Genomic DNA, 22773 nt, shown 5'->3' with positions numbered 1-22773 from the left:
TTGTTTGAGGACTGGAGTGATGTGATGCCAGGATTTGATGTGGGTGATGAGTCGGGCGGCTGCGTTCTGGACCAGTTGGAGTCGGTTGATGTAGGTGGAGCTGATGCCAAGGAGAAGTGAGTTGCAGTAGTCCAGTCGGGAGGAGATGAAGGCATGGATGAGTCTTTCAGCAGCGGGAGGTGTGAGAGAGGGTCTGATTTTGGCGATGTTGCGGAGGTGAAAGAAGGAGGTTTTAATGACATGGCGGATGTGAGGCTCGAGGGAGAGGGTGGAATCAAAGATCACGCCAAGGTTGCGGGCCTGGGGAGATGGGGGAGACAGTGGTGCCATCGATGGTGAGAGTGGGGTTATTGATTTTGCTGAGTGTGGATTTGGAGCCTATGAGGGGGAATTCTGTTTTATCGCTGTTGAGTTTGAGGAAGTTATGTTGCATCCAGGTTTTTATAGCTGACAAACAGGAGTTGATATGGGAGAGGGGGGGGGGGGGGTTGTGGGGGGATTTGGTGCCGAGGTAGATCTGGGTGTCATCGGCGTAACAGTGGAAGTCCAGGTTGAAGTGGTGGAGTATCTGACCAAGGGGGAGGATGTAGATGATGATGAAGAGGAGGGGGCCGAGTACGGAGCCTTGGGGAACGCCTTGAGTGACTGTGGCTGTAGCAGAGGTGTGGTTATGGAGAGAGATGAAGTGGGATCTGTTGGAAAGGTAGGAACAGAGCCAGCTGAGTGCAGAACCTTCAATGCCAAGGTCCCCAAGTCTGGTAAGCAGGATGTTATGGTTCACTGTATCGAAGGCTGCACTTAGGTCGAGGAGGATGAGGATGTTGAGGGAACCAGTGTCAGCAGAGGTGAGGAGGTCGTTGAGGACTTTGAGGAGAGCAGTTTCTGTGCTATGGAGGGGGCGATGGCCAGATTGGAGGGGTTCAAATAGGTTATACGCAAGGAGGTGGGAATGAAGTTGTGACGCAACGATACGCTCCAGGGTTTTTGAGAGAAAGGGGAGGCTTGAGATTGGGCGGTAGTTAATGAGAGAGGAGGGATCAAGACCAGGTTTCTTTAAGATTGGAGTGACAGCAGCAGTTTTGAAAGCGGAGGGGACAATTCCTTGGGACAATGAGGAGTTGAAGAGATTAGTGAGGTAGGGGCAGAGAACGGGGAGGCAGGACTTCAGCAGGAGAGTGGGGAGAGCGTCGAGGGAGCAGGTAGTGGGTTTGGAAGAGCTGATGAGTTTGGAGATTTCAGTAGGGGTGACCAGGTCAAACTGGGAGAGGAAGCAGTGTGGAGGAGGGGTAAGGAGGTCAGTGGAGATGTTGAAAGGAGGGGCCTTGGTAGGTGGTGGAGTAGATGCTGGGGAGTCGGGTACAGGGGATAAAGATTGATAGATGGTGCTGATTTTATCAGTGAAAAAGTGGAGGAATGAGTTGCAGAGAACCGGAGTAGAGGTAGGGAGAGTGTTGGCTTGAGGCTTGAGGAGGTTGCCCACTGTGGAGAAGAGGGTTCTGTGGTTTAGGCAGGGGTCGATGAATATGGAGGAGAGGTAGGCAGATTTTGCAGCAATGAGGGCATCTTTGTAGTCAGTGAGGTGGAGTTTGTAAGCTTCATGGTGGACTGTGAGAGATGATTTCTTTGTGAGTCGTTCAAGTCGGCGACCAGTCTGTTTCAGCTTACGAAGTGCAGGTGTGTACCAGGGTGAAGATGTGTTAAAAGTTACGGTTCTTGTTTTGAGGGGGGCCAGAATGTTAAGGGAGGTAAACAAGGTGGAGTTGAGATGGTTTGTGAGATCATCAGGTGAGATGGGGGTTGAGTCCAGGGGGAGAGTGGTGGAGAGCAGGTCAGAGAGATGGTGGGGATCGATGGATTTTAGATTACGGAAGGTGATCTCTCGGAGGAAGCGGGGGCGAGGTGTCGGAGAAGTGATGGTGAACCGTATAAGCTTATGATCAGAGAGGGGGAAGAGGCAAGGATGGAGGTCGAGTACCGGTTGATTTGTGGAGCAGACCAGGTCAAGGATGTGACCTTTGTCATAGGTGGGAAAGGTGACGTGCTGAGTGAGAGAGAAGTTGTCAAGTAAAAAGGTGAATTCAGATGCGAGCTTGCAGGTGGGGGAGTCCATATGAATATTTAAGTCACCAAGTAGCAGCAGACGTGGGGAGACGGATGAGGCAAGTGTGAGAAGTTCAGTGAAGTCAGATAGGAAGGAGGGGTTTGGTTTAGGTGGCCGGTAAATGAGGATGACTGTCATGGAGGAAAGGGCTTTGAAGGCGAGGATGAAGGGAATCACATTCAGTACGAGATAAAGTCCAGTAAAGTCCAATTAAAAGTAGTTCGATGGTGTCCAATGAGGTAGATAGTAGCTCGGGACTGCTCTCTCGTTCCACCAGTGACCATATGGGTTTCCTCCCACATCCCAAAGACGTGCAAGTTTGTAGATTAATTGTCGTCTGTAAATTGTCCCTAGTGATATAACGTAAAGCTGATGTGGACGGGTGATCGATGGTCGGCGTGGACTCGGTAGGAGAAGGACCTGTTTCCGTGCTGGGTCTCTGAACTAAATTTGAAACTCAGGGACCGCACACATAGGTTGACAGTGTTGTTTGCATCTCCCGAGCCTCTGGCTGTGTCGACTGAGTGATGGGCTGACTTTGCCTGGAAAAACAAGTTGAGCCATTCTGGATCCACAGGGTGTTGGGGAGCAAGCATTGTTGTGCCGACTGTGCTGCTCACAGCAGGGGGAGCAGGTGTGAAAACACATTCGTACTCATCTCTTCCCAACGGAACAGAGGGAATGGTTGATGGATGGGGAGATATAACAGTTGCTTTGGAATGCTGTACACGGATAACTCCTAAAAAAAGTAATGATGTGAATGCCAATTCACAGGCAGCGTGACGGGGCATGAGAATTTATTTTTAACAAAATAAGTCCTCAACAATTTCTTCAGCAATAAGAACAGTTTCGTGTATTGCAATATATTGACCATCTTTAATTGAGAGTCTTTAGAATTTAGACATTAGAGATACAACATGGAAACAGGCCCTTCGGCCCACCGTGTCAGCACTGACCACCCCGTACACTAGCATTATCCTACACACTAAGGACAATTTATAATTTAAAGAAGCCAATTAACCTACAAACATGTACGTTTTTGGAGTGTGGGAGGAAACCGGAGTACCCGGAGAAAACCCACGCAGTCTCAGGGAGAACGTACAAACTCTGTACAGACTGCACCCGTAGTCAGGATTGAACCCGGGTCTCTGGCGCTGTAAGGCAGCAACTCTACCGCTGCGCCACTGTGCCGCACCATTCATTCATTGTATTCGGAGTCAGTCATTCAATAAATTCAGTCATAGAGTCATACAGCACGGAAACAGGCCCTTTGGCCCAACTCACCCATGCCCACCAAGATGTCCCATCTGCTCTAGTCCCACCTGCCCTGGTTTGACCCATATCCCTCTAAACCTTTCCTATCCACGTACCTGCCCAAATTAATTTTAAATAATGATATAGTGCCTGCCTCAACTACATATTATGGGTTTGTTTATAAAGGCACTGCAGATGCTGGTTTACTCCACAGATGGACACAAAATGCTGGAGTAACTCAGCGGGAATAGGTGACACTTCTGGTCAGAACCCTTCTTCAGACCCGACCCGAAACGTCACCTTTTCCTTTTTTCCAAAGATGCTGCGTGACCCGCTGAGTTACTCCAGAATTTTGTGTCTATCTTCGATATAACCCCAGCATCTGCAATTCCTCTCTACACAGCTATGGTGCTGTCCGATTCGCCTCTACCCCATTGTGGACTTTGTCTATGGAACAGTGGAGCTACAAACCACGGCAGTGCAGTTGCTGCCTTACAGAGCCAGAGACCAGAAACCTCACCTATTCCTTTTCCCTGTATGGCTTTGTTTACTGTTTAACAATGACATATTCTGAACAAAAGCACGTGACCAGCTTGGAAAGGTGCGTTTGGGTAAAGCTTTCACATCAGATGAATACATTTTTATTTTCCAACTGCAAACGGCACACCATGACACAGCACAAAAGTCGCACACTACTGTTGCTGACAGTTGAAAACTGCAGAACATAATTTTCCTGATGGAAAATTGAGTAATTGAAGGATAAATAACAGTGTCACTTTCAGAATTTAACAACAGTGATTGGGGTGCAAAAATAACCAGAGAAATGTAGATGCATCAGTCATAGAGTGAAGATCAAATTATCACGGGATGGATTGTGTACAGAATTCTATGCTTTAGGGTCGTACAGCATGGAAACAGGCCATTCGGCCCAACTTGCCAATGCTGACCGAGATATCCCATCTACTCTCATCCCACCTACCTGCATTTAGCCCATTTCTCTCTCAACCTATCCTATCCATCCACCTGTCCAAATGTATTTTAAATGTTGTTATACAACCTACCTCAACTACCTAATTTGGCAGCTCATTCCATATACCCACCACTGTGGGGAAAAAGCTGCCGCTCCGGTTCCTATATAATCTTTCCCCACTCACCTTAAACAAATGTTTTATTTTCAATTCCTCTGCATTGATTAAAAGTCTCTGTGCATTCACCCTATTTATTCCCCTCATGATTTTATACACCTCAATAAGTTCAAACCGCAGCCCCCTCACTCCAAGAAATAAAGTCCTAGTTTTATTAAAGTATTTTGTCATATCAAGATTTATTTCCGATCATTTATATGAAAAGAAAATCCTGACTTTAAGGAAATAATTTTGTCTGCTTAGATCATAATTAGCATGGCAGGAGATGGCATATTACTAATCAAAAACATAATTATATTTCAGTTCACATCAGAACAGATTGTGGGAAAAGATGTTCGCCTCTTACGAATTAAGAAGGTAATAAGATTTATTGCAATAGTAAGATTACTATTCAATTCCCCTATCAGTGAAATGGGTATTTTGTATTCATTGTTGCTATCATTTCCTTCTTTATGTTGATCACATCTACAATTTTCAACAAAATATCTTCAGGCAAGATGCACTCTGCATTGTCTTTTAATTCCAGCTGAGACATTGGTGAGGCCGCACATGGAGTATTGTGTTCGGTTTTGCTCACCCTGCTGTAGGAAGTATGTCAGAAATCTGGAAAGAGTGCAAAGAGGATTTATGAGGGTGTTGCCCGGACATGAGGGCCTGCTATAGGGAGAGGTTGGGCGGGCTAGGACTTTATTCCATGGAGAGCAGGAAGCTGAGGTTTGATCTTATAGAGGTGTTTAAAATCATGAGGTGAATAGATCGGGTTGTTGTACAAAGTCTTTTCACCTGGAGAGGGGAATTAAAAACAAATGGGCATAGGTTTAACATAAGAGGGAAAATATTTAATTGAAATCTGACTGGCAACTTTTTCGCTCAGAAGGTGGTGGGTATATGGGCAGGTAGTTGAGGCAGGTACTATAACTACATGAATAGACAGTTGGACAGGTACATGGACAGGAAAGGTTTAGAGGGATATGGGCAAAACCCGGGCAAATGGGACTAGTGTTGATGGAGCATCTTAGTTAGCATGGACGAGTTGGGCCAAAGGGCCTGTTTCCATAGATAGATACAAAGTGCTGGAGTAACTCAGCGGGTCAGGCAGCTTCTCTGGAAAAAAATTCATGGGTGACGTTTGGGACCCTTGATCAGTTTTCTGTTTCTGTGCTGTGTGACTCTGACTGTAATCATGCTGGCAAGATCATTACATTGTTTAGCCTGCATAGCATCTATAAATATAACCCTGAAATATCATCTAGATAGTTGGTTCAGAGTAAAGTTTGGCACCAGACTATAGTATTGCATGTTGAAGGCTCAGCTTTATGGGCTACTCCAACTCGAAAGATATGTTTGCTGGATTTTTTTTAAACCAGCTGACAGTCTGTGATCCCCAAAGATAATATAACACATAAACAACAAGATGTAAAGTGACTAACCTTTGTCATATGTTATTGGTCAATTCATGTTTTTATAAGCATGACAATAACGAAAGATGTAACATAATGAAGATATAGATCTACCCTTTACAATGGTTTTGATTTCAGGTGGGACCTGTACCTTGCACTGAGGCAGCATTGGGGATGAATTTATGTAGTGGTTTTGTAATGTATGTATAGGAAGGAACTGCAGATGCTGGTTTACACTGAAGATAGACACAAAATGCTGAAGTAACTCAGCGAGACAGACAGCATCTCTGAAGAAAAAGAACAGTTTTGGATCGAGACCCTTCTTCAGACTTTGTGTTGTTTGTTTCTGCATCTTGATCTGACATATTCTCAGTTAACTGGTCTCACCTGGGGCAGCATTTAGAGATAAACGTTTTTCCTGTATCAGACTGAAGAAGGGTCTTGAACCGAAACACCTATATTTTTTCCTCCAGAGATGCTGCTTGACCGCTGAGTTACTTTGTGTCTATCTTCATTTTGTGATATGTCATAATGATGCACTACTCAAAAATGTGACACATGTTTGTACATGGAAGTGAATGAAATCTTTAGACTTTAAAGGTATAGGCCCTTTGACCCACTGGGTCCGCACTAACCAGCGATCACCCTGTTCGCTCGTTTTATCCTATACTCTAAGGACAATTTACAATTTTACTGAAGCCAATTAACCTACAGACCTGTACGTCTTTTTGGAATGTGGGAGGAAACCGGAGCACCCGGAGAAAACCCACTTGGTCACAGGGAGAACATACAAACTGTACAGACAGCAACCGTGGTCAGGATCGAACCCGGGTCTGAGGTGCTGTGAGGCAGCAACTCTGCCGCTGCGCTTATTGTTGCATGCTTGCACAAAGGTAGTTGTTCCGAAGTTTCATGTGTGATTTATTTTTATTTTTTTATTTTTTTACACAATTTCACTTTGACAGATCTTTTGTATTGTTTGAACAAAATGTGGAAACGACCACAGTTCTGTCTCAGTCACTGTGGCGCAACGGTAGAGCCACTGCCTGAGACCCGGGTTCGATCCTGACCTCGGGAGTGCTGTCAGTGTGTGGAGCTTGCACGCTCCCCATTTGACTGCGTGGGTTTCCTCCCACATCCAACGATGTGTGGGATTGTGGGTTAATTGGCCCTCTGTAAATTGGTCCCCTGGTGTGTAGGCAGTGGATGAGGAAGTGGAATAACAAAGACCTAGTGTGAACGGGTGATCGATGGTCGGCGTGGACTCGACAAGCCGAAGGGCCTATTTTCGTGCTGTATCCCACATCCCAAAGAGGTGCAGGTTTGTGGGTGAATTGGCCTCTTTAAATTGTCCCTGGTGTTAAATAATTTACTGGTGTCTGATCATTTCCCGTGTGTTGCTCCTGCTAGGATCAGGGTCTGCACGTCAAGAGTTGCATGTAAGGAAGCTTCGTATGACATTGAAAGTCACTAGAAGTCGTAACCCTGATGGATTAATTCATTCTGTTGTACAGGAGGGATCGCTGGACCTTGCAGTTGAAGGGGGCATCAGCTCTCCACTTGGGAAGATAGTTGTGTCTGCTATCTATGATGGAGGCGCTGCAGACAAACATGGTGAGATTGTTTCTGCTCTTTCTGAATTCTACTCTTTCCAGCCGATTTGGAAAATATCAACTTCCGCAGATACTGCCTGTCCCACTGAGTTCTTCCGGCTCTTTGCCTTTTGTTTTCTTCACCACCCTGTCTACCTGTGCTGCCTCATTTCCGCGGCATCATCCCTTCATTATTTTTTAAGAGATACAGCATGGAAACAGGGCCTTTCGGCCCACCGAGTCCGCGCTGACCAGCGATCACCCCGTATGCTAGGGCTATCCTACACACTCGGGACAATTTACAGAAGCCAATTAACTTACAAACCTGCACATATTTGGAGTTTATGAGGAAACCGGAGCACCTAGAGAAAACCCACGCCGTCACAGGGAGGACGTACAAACTCCGTACAGACAGCATCCGTAGACCGGATTGAACCCGGGTCTCTGGCGCTGTGAGGCGGTAACTCTACCACTACGCCACTGTGCTGCCCTGCAACAATTATTGTAAGCAAGAGGCAAGATAACCCAACTCTAGTGGGAGCCAATAGTTTCAACACCATTTTCATTGCAAATTCCATGCTGTGATGTTGCAGGTATTTCCACTTTCCAGTTAGAAGCAACCCCACAATTCCTGTCAATGTGCCCGTGTATAGTTCTGCAGTTGTGCTTGGAGTTTGTAGCAGGTTTCAGCAAGATCTACTTTACTCAATCGATTATTTCCTGCAAAGGTTCAGGCAAAAGAAATTCTCCAGCATGAATGAAAGTCTGATGATGAGAACCTCTCGGTCTCTCCTGCTTCGTCAGAAAGAGTCAAGTCAAGTGCCCTTTATTGTTGTATATCCCGAAGCAGAACAATGAAATGCTTACTTGCAGCAGCCCAACTGGTGTAAACACAGTACTCAGTACAAACCATAATAAAGAGCTGCTGCCCCATAGAAACAGAGACCCGGGTTCGATCCTGCCCTCAGATACTGTCGGTATAGAGTTTGCACGTTCTCCCTGCGACCGTGTGGGTTTCCTATCACATTGCAAAGATCGGTGGGTTTGCAGGTGAATTGGCCCTCTGTAAATTGCCCCTTGTGTGTACAGAGTAGATGTGAAAGAGAGATAGCATAGAACTAGTGTGAACGGGCGATGGATGGTCGGCGTGGACTCGGTGGGCCGCAGGGCCTGTTTCCTCACTGTATCTTTCAATCAATCAGAATGGCTGAGTGCTAGTCCTCTCCCTCCCGCTGGTCGTGTGTTCAGCGGTGCCAGGGGAACAGGTGGTGCTTGCGGCCTTGCTCATCTCTAATTTGGTTGTAGCAAAGCAACACCAGCTGCCGGCTCCACGTTACCTGCTGTGACCACTGGCAAAACAACCCTCGGCTCTCGTCCCAATTGACAGTCAGTGCCATTCGCACTACAAATCTGCAACTGCAACTGCAATGGACACAAAGGCAATGAGACAAGGGAAGCAGAGGCATGATGCCAGAAGCAGGATATTTAATTGTCATGTGTACCGACACAGAACAATGAATTTCGTACTTACAGCAGCATAACATTAATTAGTAAGGATGTCAGGGGCTATGGGAGAAGGCAGGAGAATGGGGTTGAGAGGGAAAGATAGATCATGTATGATTAATTGTCAGAGTAGACTTGATGGGCTGAATGACCTAATTCTCCTCCTATAACTTACGAACAGGTTTGTTATCACGGACGCTTACTTGCAGGGAGTGGAGGAGACAGCGGGATAACATAGAACTAATGTGGAAGGGTGATCAGTGGTCAGTGTGCACGTGGTGGGCCGAAGGGCCTCTTTATATGCCGTATCTCTACACTAAACTGAGTTAAAAAAACAAATTGGAACTCTCAATGCCAAAACAGTTTGCATTTGAACGTTGTGGGTGACTTTTCAACTGATCTGAATTTCAAAGGAACAGCACGGAAACAGGCCCCTCAGCCCACTGTCCACACTGGCCATCGATCACACATTCACACTAGTTCTCTGTTATCCCACTTTCTCATCCACTCCTTACATACCAGGGGCACTAAACAGAGGGTCAATTAATCTACAAACTTGCAGGTCTTTGGGATGTGGGAGGAAACCTGAGAAAACCCATGTGGTCATAGGGAGAACGTGCAAACTGCACACAGACAGCACCCCAGGTCAGGATCAAACCTGGGACACTGTGCCACCCAAACACCAATCAACGATGCATGACAGGGAAACGCTCCCAACATGCCTTTTGAGCTATTGATTTGAAAAGTTGGACACTTGAATTGGAGACATCTTTCAAGGCACTCTACGACGTTATCAGGTTCTAATTCCTTTCATTTACGCAGTAACAGCTGAGAGTGATAGTGTTACAGATAATGAAATGATGCATGTATAAAGTGTCAGGCAGACTAGTCTAACTGTATTCATTTTGCGTATTTAGTGGACATTAATAGTAGGTGTTGCGTTACTGTATAATTAACTGCTTTGTAAAAAGTCACAAAGCATAAAGTAACATCTCAAAAATTAGGTGTTGCCTTAAATAATATCGTCTCCCGGTGCTTCTGAATATTATATCTCTCACTAGACCCAAATCTGATAGTAGATTTATCACTCTTCGTCGATAAACTAATGAGGTCTAAAACAAAGCAAGTTCCAAAGTATCTAGGTAGACAAAAATGCTGGAGAAACTCAGCGGGTGAGGCAGCATCTATGGAGCGAAGGCAATAGGCAAGGTTTCGGCTCGAAACCCTTCTTCAGAAACACTTCGGGTCGAATCCCTTCCAAAGTATCTAGTGTCTCCAGCCCTGCCTTTTAGTTTAGTTTAGAGATACAGCACGGAAAAAGGCCCTTCAGCCCACCGGGCCTGTACCGACTAGCGATCCCCACACTATCCTACACACACTAGGGACAATTTACACTTATACTAAGCCAATTAACCTACAAACCTGTACGTCTTTGGAGTGTGGGAGGAAACGAAGATCTCGGGAGAAAACCCAAGTGGTCATGGGGAGAACATACAAACTCGTACAGACAGCACCTAGAGTCGGGATCGAACCCGGGTCACTGGCGCTGCAAGCGCTGTAAGGCAGCAACTCTACCACTTTGCCACCATGTCCGCCCTTCAAAGGATACCTATAAAGGATACTCAGCTCACGGCATGAAATGTTTGCAATTTTCCAATTCCCCTCCCCCCTCCCTCCCTTGTGTCCTACTTGTAAGCTACCCAAGCAGAATATGAGACTCCGGTCCTTCACCCTCTCTCCCTCCCCTTCCACCTACATTCCTTCCTCTAGCTTCACAATTCGTAAATCTTCCATCCTTTTGTCTCACACCTTCGCTCTTTTCATCTTTGAACTTTGTCTATAGAAATTCCCCTCACCTGCATCAACCTATCACCTGCCAGGCTTTGTCCTGCCCTTCCTCTCTTCCCGCTTTCTCCCACACCCCCCCCCCCCCCCCCCACAATCAGTCTGAAGAAGGGTCCCGGCAAGAAACATCACCTATCCATGTTCTCCAGAGATGCTGTTTGACCCGCTGAGTTACTCCAGCACTTTGTGTCTTTTTTTCTATAAACCAGATCTGCTGTTCCTTGTTTCGGCACAAAATGGTACTAAAGGCTTTTCATTTGGTGCCTTCCCACACAGTGGGAAACTTTGATTCTGCTGTGTGGGGATGTTTTATGTCAAACTCTATAGTGTGTTGTGTCCATTATTTTTATTGTATGGCTGTATGGGAATTTCATTTCACTGCCATCTGGCACATGTGACAAATAAATGTATCTTGTATCTTGTATCATTAGCAGGTTATGTTAATATCTAGAGAAAGGACAGGGTTTTCACAAAATAACCAGACTATTTTAACATAAAAACAATCATCATTAAAAAAGTTAAATGCTCAGGCTGAAAAAAGATATGAATGCAATTCTAAAAATAAGCAAGTAAAGATGGAATGAGAACAAAACGGAGGCACAAGGAACTGCAGAAGCTGGTTTCCAAATTAAAGACACAAAGTGCTCGAGTAACTCAGTGGGTCAGGCAGCATGTTTGGGTAACATGTATAGGTGACATTTCGGGTTGGGTTCCTTCTTCAGACTGATTGTAGTGCGGGGGGAGGAGAAAGCTGGAGGAGGTGAGACCAGGACAAAGATTGGCAAGTGATAGGTCAACTGTATTTTATTGTCATATATCCCAGATAGAACAATGAAATGGTCAGAAGCAGTTAAAATCCATCATTTTTTTTAAAGCCTCAGCTTCCTTTGAAATGACTGCAGGAGAAATTGTAGCTCTTGCATTTTAATTATGATTTAAATTTGAGTTCATGAAGGGAGTGACATTCATGGATATATAATAACTGCGGCACTAGTTTCTGTAGTGGAAGATAAACCTGGAGGTCATTCATTGAGGTCTGATGATAGCCCTAACAGGAAAGAGGCAAAAAGACCAGGCATACAGCAACACAGGCTGCCTCAGGTTAGAAAAACTGAACCGTCCTACCAACAACTAGAGAGCAGTGCTGAACTATTGTCTACCGCATTGGAGACTCTCGGACTATCTTTGATCGGACTTTACAGGAGTGTATCGTGCACTAAACATCATTCCCTTTATCATATATCTGTACACTGTGGATGGCTCGATTGCAATCATGTATAATCATTCCACTGACCTGGCTGGCACACAACAAAAGCTTTTCCCTGTACCTCGGTACAAGTGACAATGAACTAAACTCAAAAATACCGTTGGATTGTAAGCTGCATAGTTGACTAGAAATGCTTGTTTGACATTTGTGTGCATTAAAGGACTACTGCCTGTGGTCCAAAGTTGTAAAAAGTTATGAAAATGTGTCATGGTTGCTTTTATAACTCCCCGCAAGGTTTAATAGTCATACAGCTTGGGAACAGACCCGCTGGCCCAACTTGTCCTTGAATACCAAGATTGTGTATTACTGTTCTATGTTTTAATGTAGTCACTTTAAGCCCTTCCACTCTGCTCCTTACTTGGAACAACTGGACAGTGCATGTGCGGCACAAATTCTGCCCAGTGGTTGCCAGCTATCGATCGTGGTTCTCTGAGTGCCAGGCTATCTAATTTCATCTGCAGAGCATCTATTTCAGATGAACGCTGCATATCTGAATATTTGCAGCTTCCAATGTGCCTGCTTGCATGAACTCAGGGAATTTGAGAAGAATTGAGACTTCCTGAGATGTTTTCAAATGTTATAATAATCTTGCGTAATCGAATCTCTTTCTGTTGGACACGGCTTCTACTATTATATTAATCAGTATAATGCAAAGAGCATGAATTAGGCAATAATTATACATTTTAAATAGATTTCCCAATTCTTTTAACTACAAAGAGTTGAGGAAAAACTCCTCGTATAAAGGGATACTTTGGTACAAAAATTAATGCGGGTGAAGCATCTTTTATAAAACACAAAGTGTTAGAGTAACTCAATGGGTCAGGCAGCATCTCAGGACACAGACTGCAATGGGGGTCTCTCCTGCACTCGTGCAAAATGCATTGATTTCATCAACATTATTGACTGCATCAGGGCTGCCTCCTGCGCCATTGCAGAACTCATTGGCTTCTTCAACTTTACCGATCCATGTCCTCCAGAGATGCTGCCTAACCCACTGAGTTCCTCCAGCACTTTGTGCTTACTCAAGATTCCAGCGTCAGCAGTTTCTTGTGTTTCCATCTGTTATAAATATTTGAACACAAGCAGGCATTTAATCCTCCAACCTTGTTCTAACATTCAGTTAAGGCACTGTTGAATCTTGCTTCATCTCCATTTAACTTTGCCTGTCAAAAATTTATCTTAATCTTTTAAATTACAGTTGCCTTTTTTCAGAAATTAATGGATAGCTGAGAAAGTTATACAACTAAGAAAGAACAGCAGCATGAATCTTCAATGAATTTCACAACAAGCTAACACATGGCTGCAGAGAGCAATTCAATTATTTAAATATGATGAATGAAATACTCTCTGGTGACCCCCTCTTCCCTCAAATCTTTCCTCCCAGAAAGTGCCTCACGGTGCCAGGGGCCCAGGTTCGATCCTGATCTCGGGTGCTGTCTGTATGGAGTTTATACGTCCTCCCTGTGACCAACTGGGTTTCCTCCGGATGCTCCAGTTGCCTCCCACATCACAAAGCCATGTGGGTTTGTAGGTTAATTGGCCTTCTGTAAATTGCTGCTAGTGTGCAGAGTGTGGATGAGAATGTGGGATAACATAGAAAAAGTGTAAAGGGATGACCAATGGTCAGCTTGGACTCAGTGGGCCGAAGGGTCTATTTCCATGATGTATCGTTCAATCAATCAAGATTGCATATGCAAGCTCAGAGCAGTGAATTACCAACTGCTAATGTCTGGTGTAAAATATTTTAATATAGATTGTATTGCTTGACTGGCTGAATAATTTATGCTTAAGTGGCTCAGGGAATCTTTAATTACAGCCCATTTGGTTAGCTTTTTGAATCATTTATAAGAAATCAGCTGATGGTAAGATTAAGTTTTCTGTCCTTGGATTTTGTCTCTTGTTTTCTGCATCTGAAGATTGTAGAGTTAAACTCTACAGGTACCCATACATGTATGCAGAGAGGCACAGCGTGCAGCTAGTAGATCTGCTGCCTCAGAGCCCCAGTGACCCAGATTCAATCCTGACCTCCAATGGTCACCATGTGGAGTTTGCATGTTCTCCCTGTGTCTGCGTGAGTTTCATTGGGATGCCACCTTCCCTAGCCAACAATGGGCTTACTAGCCCCTGCCCTGCCTGAGGTAACTTGTGGCCGGCCCTGAATGGTCTTGGTCTTTTCACTGCCTCCAGCTCTTCGCCATTACCTCCACCTCCTTCTTTCAGTCTGAAGAAGGGTCCCGACCCGAAACTTCGCCCACCCTTTTTCTCCAGAGATGCTGCCAGACCCACTGAGTTACTCCAGCACTTTGTGATTAAATGGTGGAGTGGACCTAATGGGCCGAATGGCCTATTTCTTTCCTATCACATGATCTTATGAGGACCGAACATTGGTCTCTGGCTCTGTGAGGCAGCAACTCTACTGCTGCACCACTGTGCCACCACATACGCTACTTGGCCAAAGGGTATATTCAGTGCTCTATGTAGATATAGTTTGTATGTGGATATCACACAAGACCAGGGAGTTTGCTGACATATTTCTACACAACCAAAAATACACTTACTACAGCTGAGAACCCATTCCTTTCTGTAGTACTGAGTAAGCTGTATCCAGTTTCAGTGTGCTCTGCCTTTTAAATCCATAGCATTGATTTCAATGGTGATGATTTTGAGATGCATCCAACACACACTGCCATGACTGTAGAACACATTCTGAACTGCCAGCCGCAGGTAAACCTTCACTCAATCCTCTCTGAATTTCAGGTTGCTATTCCACTAAGCAGATTACATTTCTTAATAAAATAAAACCTGTATCAGTGAATCATTATAACCTACTTGTTCCTGGATTTGTAAGGACTATGAATAGTTATTAATAATAAAATAGTAATTTAGAGGCAGAAAATAATTGTTTCCTGTTTGCAGAAGGATTCCACCACCTGGCTCTACCGTACTCTCTTGCTATTTCCTGTATGGTGTTAGCTCCTTATTTTTTTGTTTCAATTCAGAACCTTTCAGTACTTCTCACAAACGCACCATGAGGTCAAAATGTTCATCTGTTGCCAGCCCTTATTTGCCCTAGTCTTTTTTCATCTCCAGTTCTTTCCCCCTCATTATCCCCCATCCCCCATACTTTCAATCTGAAGAAGGGTCCCAACCTAAAACATCACCTGTCCTTTATCTCCAGAGGTGCTGCCTGACTTGCTGAGTTACTCCAGTACTTTGTGTCTACCTTCACCATAAAGTCAAGTGACCCTGCATACAAAGAAAGAACTTCTATCCCTCCTCAATTAAACTCGGATAAGACTCGCGGCAAACTTGGCAACTTTTCCCTGATTTTCCAATCACCATAAAATCTTCTCCACCTACCCCCCACTCCCCAATTTTTTTAATTTCTTGATTAGATTATTTGTATTTGTTAAACCCAGTACTAATGTTTTATTTCATGTTACTAGCATGATAGATAGGAACATTTTAGAGGGCACAAAGTGTCAGGCAGCATCTCTGGGGGAAAAAGGAATAGGTGAGGTTTTGTGTTGGAATTTCTGAAGAAGGCCTCGTCCCGAAATGTCACCTATTCCATTTCTCCAGAGATGCTGCCAGTCCCGCTGAGTTACTCAAGTTACTCCAGCACTTTGTGTCTATCTTCGGTATAAACCAGCATCTGCAGTTCATTCCGACATAAGGTTTAGTGGAATATGGGCCAAACGCAAGTAAGTGGGAGTAATTTAGATGGGGCATCTTGGTCAGCATGGACGGGTTGGGCTGAAGGGCCTGTTTCCACGCTGCATAACTCTATGACTCCAGCCATATGATCTCTGGACAACGTCCTCCAGAGTAGGTAGACACAAAATGCTGGAGTAGCTCAGCGGGACAGGCAGCATCTCTGGAGAGACGGAATGGGTGACGTTTCGGGTCGAGACCCTTCTTCAGACATTGTAGTGTAGTGTAGCAACATCTGCTCTCACTTCTCCCCCTCTGTGCTGCGAAATGCCCTCCAGAGATGTTGCCTGACCCGCTGAATTACTCTGGCGCCTTGTCTCCTATTGTGTATTAACTGACGTCTGCAGTTCCTTGTTTCTATTCTCTGACCCCAAGCATCAGCAAAAACGGCAGTAACAGTGATTTTTCTCAGCACATACAGATCTTGGATCATAAACTATTTTTTTCGACCCTTGAAAGCAACAGTACTTATTTTCTACAATTTGTCTTTTCCAGGCGGAATAGTGAAAGGAGATCAAATAATGGCGGTCAATGGGAAGATCCTGGTAGATGCCACCCTACCTGAAGCCCAGACGACGTTGGCAAAGTCTTGGAACAGTGGCGGCGTAAGTATTGTTATCCATCCTGTTGGTTTATTTATTGCCTGCCCAAAGAGGCATTTTCAGCAAAAGATGAAAATAGATCAAACCAAACATGTATTAAAGTATCATCGCTATCAAAGAAGCTTCCCCTTCAGTATCATCATTCAGAGATGTTTATCTTTATGTTGACAGTAATTATTTTAGGTTTACTACGTGGATAGGAAAGATTTAGAGGGGTATGGGCCAAACGTGGGCAAATAGGACCAGCTTGACAGGACAGCACAGGAACAGGCTCTTCGGCCCACAATGTCAATAGACAATAGGTGCAGGAGTAGGCCATTTGGCCCTTCAAGCCAGCACCACCATTCAATGTGACCCTAGCTGATCATCCCCAAACAGTACCCCGTTCCTGCCCTCTCCCCCTTATCCCCTGACTCTGCTATTTTTAAGAGCCCTATCTAACTCTCTCTTGAAAGCATCCATGGAGCCTGCCTCCACCGCCCTCTGAGGCAGAGAATTCCACAGGCTCACCACTCTCTGTGAGAAAAAGTGTTTCCTCGTCTCCATTCTAAATGGCTTACTCCTTATTCTTAAACTGTGGCCCATGTCCGTGCCGAACATGATGCCAAGACAAACCAATCTCCTCTGCCTGCACGTGATCCATATCCCTCCATTCCCTGCACTTCCATGTGCCTATCTAAAAGCCACTTAAATGCCGCTATCGTATCTTCCTCCATCACCACCCCCGGCAACATGCTGGGTATGATGTTATGAGAGCCAGTGAGAGGCTAGACAGTCAGAACCTTTTCCCCAGGGTGGAAATGTCCAACACTAGAGTGCATAGCTGTAAGGTGAGAGGGGAAATGTTTAATGGAAATGTGTGGGCAAGTTTATTACAAGAGAGTGCTGGGGCCTGGACTGCATTGCCAGGGGTGGTGGTGGAGGCAGATGTGACTGTGGTGTTCAAGAGGCTTTTAGATAGGCACACAAAGTGCATGGAATAGAGAGATATGGATCATGCACAGGCAGATGAGATCTTAGCATCATGTTCCATGCAAACATTGTGGGCCTAAGGGCCCGTACCCTGTGTTGTACTGTTCTATGTTCTATGTCCTAATAAATTGAACGTTACATCCAGAATCCACAAGGGGGCAGGTAAATAAAGAAAGCAGGAAGTTACTGTCCAATTTACTGTGCTTCTCCAAAAAGCCACAGTGCTGGAGTAACTCAGCGGGCCAGCCAGCATCTCTGGAGAACTTGGATAGGTGACGTTTTGTCTATTTCTACCGTTTAACCTGACCCACTGTGTTTCTCCAGAACTTTATGTCCTTTTGTTTGTTAACCAGGATCTGCAGTTCCGTGTTTCTAACATTCTCTACATTTCTATCACTGTGAATGTTATGTTCTATCTCACTCTTTTTATTAAGATTGATTGCTTGAAAGTTAAAGCATGGAAACAGACCCTTCAGCCCACCGCGTCCACGCTGATCATCGATCACCCGTCCACACTAGTTCGATGTTATCCCATTTTCACATCCTACACACTAGGGGTGATTTACAGAGTCCAATTAACCAACAAACCTGCACGTCTTTGGGAGGTGGGTGGAAACCGGAGCACCCGGAGGGAGCCTACATGGTCAGAAAGAGAATGTGCAAACTCCACACAGACAGCTCCCGAGGTCAGGATCGAACCTGGGTCTCTGGTGCTGAGAGGCAGCAGCTCTACCAGCTGAGCTACTGTGTCACCATCTTTTTTGTTACGGCATGTTTCTGTGTCAATCTGATGATTTACAGTCCTTCCATCCTGTTTATTCTGCCTGCCCCACTCACTCTTCCATATTCTATCTATTCTCATCGATACTGGCCATAGACCACCTGTTCCATTGGTGGTGTTCTGAATATGCATTCCTTTTTAAGGTTAATAGTGTTTAGAGAGTGATTACAGACAATGACCACTTTGAAAATATCCATATTCCTGTTTGTCCTCATTGTCAATAGGACACGATATTGTTCTAAGGATTATTTATCAAGGTTTAAAGGTCAGTTTATTGTCACCATGTACCAATTAAGGTCCAGTGAAATTTGAGTTGCTATACAGCCATACTAAGTGAAAAGCAACAAGACACACAATCACATAAAAGTTAACATGGATTCCACATTCCTCAGTGATTGAAGGCAATGAAGTTCAACTTCTTCCTCTTGTTCCCCCGTGACTGCAAATAAAATATTAATTTCTGTTTTCCTTCATTAACCGGAATATAACGTCACAGAGGAAACAAAAATAACAGATGGTGAAACCTTTTCTGAGTGATGTATATTTTATCGAATTCAAGATTTTCAAATTATTCAATTTTTTAAATTTTAATTGTCATTAAGCAGCCAATAAATGTTTATCTGTGGAGAGGGCAGATTTCACATTACAAGGATGTTATTCATATCTTTTTCTTTAGAAGCAGGGTAAAACTTGATTCGTAAAGGTCACCATCCCCAGTGATGTGAGAAATAATAATAGAAGTGTCTGTTTTTATAATGCCCTTTCCTCCTAAGGAAGGAGTGAAGGAAAGGCCGTAAGAAAAGCAATTACTTCTCATTCCACCATCTACAAATGATTATTTTTTTCTATTATTTCTATTTTTTCTCCACAATTCTCACTTCACTGTTGATTCTCACCTATTAGACGATGGGGGGGGGGGGCTCCGAGAACAAAGGGGGACCCGACAGGGGGGATGCCGAGAATGAAGGGGGACCCGGCAGGGGGGATGCCCAGAACAAAGGTGTAGCCAGCAGGGGGTGCCTGCTGCAATGTGCCGCAGCAGGCAGTAGAGAGGACTGTTCGTTGAACTTTTGTAACTTTGGCAGCGCCAAATCGTGGCAACTCTTGTATATTACCTGGGTGAGGTCTGCTGTATGATTTTACAGGGTTGTATATAAAAACAAAGCACTTCACTGTACCTAGGTATATGTATCAATAAAGTATCATTGAATCCATTGAATTGCTGTACCTGCAATAACAGTACTATGATATCTCTGTTACAGGACTGGATAGATTTGGTTATCGCAGTGTCTCCACCAAAGGATTATGAGGATGAAGTGTAAGTTTAAATGAGTGTTTGTAAGTTGGGGGGGATTTAATTTTTCTTCACTCCAATATTTCTAATTGAAGTTGTAGTTTATTCATTCAGACATGGCTGAAAAATTCACTGAGATAGTCTTGCTGCAAATAAGAATGTCATTGTTTCGTTTTGGGACATATGACAAATAAAACACTACTCTCTTGACTCTTGATTCACATTTAAAATAATTTGTCTGAAAAAAACAACAACAAATAACTTTGCAAGTGTTTCTGAGTAAAATGTTTTATCCTTAAAACAAATTTGCTGACTAGTAAGTTTATACTTTAATTGGACATTAATACTGGAGGAGAACTTTATATTGATCTAACGTAGACTCATCTCTGTACTTTCCCACACAAGGCTTTAATAGATCAGATTATTCAGAGATGAGTATGATCGATCGCTGACATTAATGAACACAATTAGTGCATACAACCAAGGATGTTTCCTCCATTATTTCCTTGTGCCTCATTAATAACTTTGTACCTAATCTCTATATCCTTCCTTCATTAATGCTATTTCTAGTTCTTCATCTAACCAAGATTTCGTGGAAATATAAGAGGCATCTTGTTGATATGAAATTATGTTTCATTGAACAACATATAGCGTTCAGTCCATGATTGTCGAATACTTTAGGTTTATTATTGCCACGTGCAATGAAAAGCTTTGTTTTGCATGCTAAACAAACACATTAGATAATACAATGCATAAATACAATCTATTAGATAATCTCAAGTACAATAAGAACAAAGGGGAAGATACAGAATGCAGAATATAGTTTTCAACATTTGTAGTACAACAGTTCCAAAGACAAAATTCAATGTCCGCATTGCAGTTGAGGTGAATTGAACAGTACCCCAGCTTATGGAAAGACCGTTCCAAAGCCTGATAACAGATATTAGATGGACCCAGAGACAGTGAAGAAAAAAACTAAAAATGTAGTCATGAAACAAAAACATCTTTGCAGGAGACCTGATAATATATTAAATTCCCATTTTCCTAAAACAAAACTCATTGGAGTCTTTAACCAGAGATCTAAGAAAGCTTAAACATTTTGAGTATATTATTAGTATCTCAAAATGGAAAAAAAAAAAAATTCATTGAATATTCCTTTTTTATAGGACATTCTTCTGATAAAAGAGCGACATGTGATATCATGAAGACTTCTTCTCCAAGAATCAAATCATAAAGTCCTTTAATGTGCAAAAATAGTATTGGTGAAAAAAATGCTTAATTAATCTGAATTCATTATAATGGTAATAATTACAAGTCAAAGTAAATATCAATACATGTAGTATTTGCTACATGGAATTAATGGGACTATATAGTAACATTATTATGGAATTACATGTGCTGTGTCAAATTAACTTCTGTTAGAAATCATGTCAGTAGGTTTAACAAAGAATGGAAGACTATATGGTTGGAACAACTTTTGTCATGTTCTTCAATGGAACCTCTGTTTTAATACGCAAAAGGGCTCAAATAACTATTATATTAACACAGAAATGCATTGGATCTCATGAACCTGTTTTAACGCCATACAATAATGTCATAAAGTAGCTCCGCATCTGTGCTTCTTTGATGAGAGTGAACTTGTACAATTATCAGGACGGCACAGTGGTGCAGCTGGTAAAGCTGTTGCCTCACAGTGCCAACAACCTGAGTTCAATCCTGACCTCAGATGCTGTCCATGTGGAGTTTGCACCTTTTCTCTGTGACCGTGTGGGTTTCCTCCCACATCCCAAAGACGTATGGGTTTGTAGGTTAATTGGCCTCTGTAAAAATAAAACATATTGACCCTAATCTGCCGGGAATGGAAGCTAAAATGGGATAACATAGAACTGGAGTGAACGGGTGATTGATGGTTGGCGTGGACTTGGTGGGGTGAAGAGACTGTTGCCATGCTGTTTGTCTGAACTAAACAAGAACTAAACTTGTTAATCGACTGAGATGTTGAGTGAAAAAAGATGGGATATCTGGTTTTCAAAGGGTTCAAAGGTCTTTTATTGTCGAAGCTCCCGAGTCGTGGCGATCGAAACTCCTGCATCGCGGCGTTTGAAACTCCCGCGGCTTAAGAGTTCCCAAAGTCGGTCTCTGTCCAGAGACCACGGGCTCCATGATGTTAAGTCCGCAAGCACCCATGGTTGGAGCTCCGAGGTCGACCCCTGGCAAAGGGATCACGAGCTCCGCAATGGTAAATCCGCAGGCGACCGCAGTGGAGCTCTCAAAATCGATCACCAGAAAATGCCGCCAACTCCTCGATGTTAGGCCACAGTGCGGACGGAGATACAATATGGAAAAAAATTGCATCTCTGTCGAGGTAAGAGATTAGAAAAAGTTTCCCCCACCCCACCCCGAAATAAGACATGCTAAAGAACACTAAAAACATACATTTTACACATACAATTAAAACAAAGAAGGAAAGAACAGACAGACTGTTGGCGAGGCAACAGTTACCCTCAAGCGATATACCAGGTAAGAAAAGTAAAGTTGAGTAGTGGAAGCCGAAAACCATCTGCAAGCCTGATTAATAACCTGCTGCTGCTTTGTAGAACTGAAGTCCAGCGAGTTGAGAGACTTTACACAAATGCAATCATCTGTGATTGCAACTCCTCCGTGCTACTGAAGATGATTTAGCAAACAATTATACTTGAGAACCCATGCTTCAAGTATGGCATATCAGCGTACCATGTGGGCATGCAAAGATTGAAATATTAAGGGTGATTTTATAAACTGTACACTCTCAATTGTGGGATGAGAATTCAGAGATTTGGACTGTATGTATTAGTTCTAGCCGCTGTAACTTCCAAAATCCATCAAGTAATTTATATTTTAGTAATTACACCATTTGCTAATCGTTAATACAGCAATCCTTTACACAATGTGTAATCCAGGACTGTGTTCAATGACAAATTGCAGGAGGATAGATTTTAATAATTTAATAATGATAAATTGATGGTAAATTCATCTGCATATGATTAAATGCATGCATATCTATTAAACTTTCATTGAAATGTCTAATGTACTACAAATCTTCAAGGTTTTTCACAAAATACATTTAGTAATGTTACAATCATTGTTGATTTATTCAGTGCTATATTGTTAATGTTAAAGCTGTAATTTGTCCAAACATTTGATTGGAAAATTTCTTTTGAATTAAATCTTTATTGAAGCCACTGCCAAAATGTAATTATATGTGAGGTTAAATATGTGGTGAATTAATGCTTCTGGAAATGGTTTTGACCACAAAGCCGTTAT

At 43.4% G+C, this 22773-nt stretch overlaps 1 protein-coding gene across 2 annotated transcripts in view; it reads left to right on the top strand.

Annotated features, from left to right (window-relative positions):
- Window positions 1–21439, top strand: part of ush1c (USH1 protein network component harmonin) — a 110419-nt gene extending 88980 nt beyond the window's left edge. The window contains exons 17-21 of one of the 2 annotated variants that reach the window (XM_033038999.1): window positions 4804–4857; window positions 7415–7514; window positions 16317–16426; window positions 19439–19494; window positions 20637–21439. In XM_033038999.1, coding sequence (XP_032894890.1) covers window positions 4804–4857; window positions 7415–7514; window positions 16317–16426; window positions 19439–19494; window positions 20637–20649 — 333 coding nt within the window. In that variant the 3' untranslated portion in view covers window positions 20650–21439. The remainder of the gene's footprint in view (window positions 1–4803; window positions 4858–7414; window positions 7515–16316; window positions 16427–19438; window positions 19495–20636) is intronic. The other variant, XM_033039000.1, reaches the window with a different exon arrangement.
- The last annotated feature ends 1334 nt before the right edge of the window (window positions 21440–22773 follow it).

Source organism: Amblyraja radiata, chromosome 20 (assembly GCF_010909765.2).
Source record: "Amblyraja radiata isolate CabotCenter1 chromosome 20, sAmbRad1.1.pri, whole genome shotgun sequence".
Taxonomy (NCBI): domain Eukaryota; kingdom Metazoa; phylum Chordata; class Chondrichthyes; order Rajiformes; family Rajidae; genus Amblyraja; species Amblyraja radiata.
Note: the sequence above shows the minus strand (reverse complement) of the source record. Positions and strands in the feature narration are given on the sequence as shown.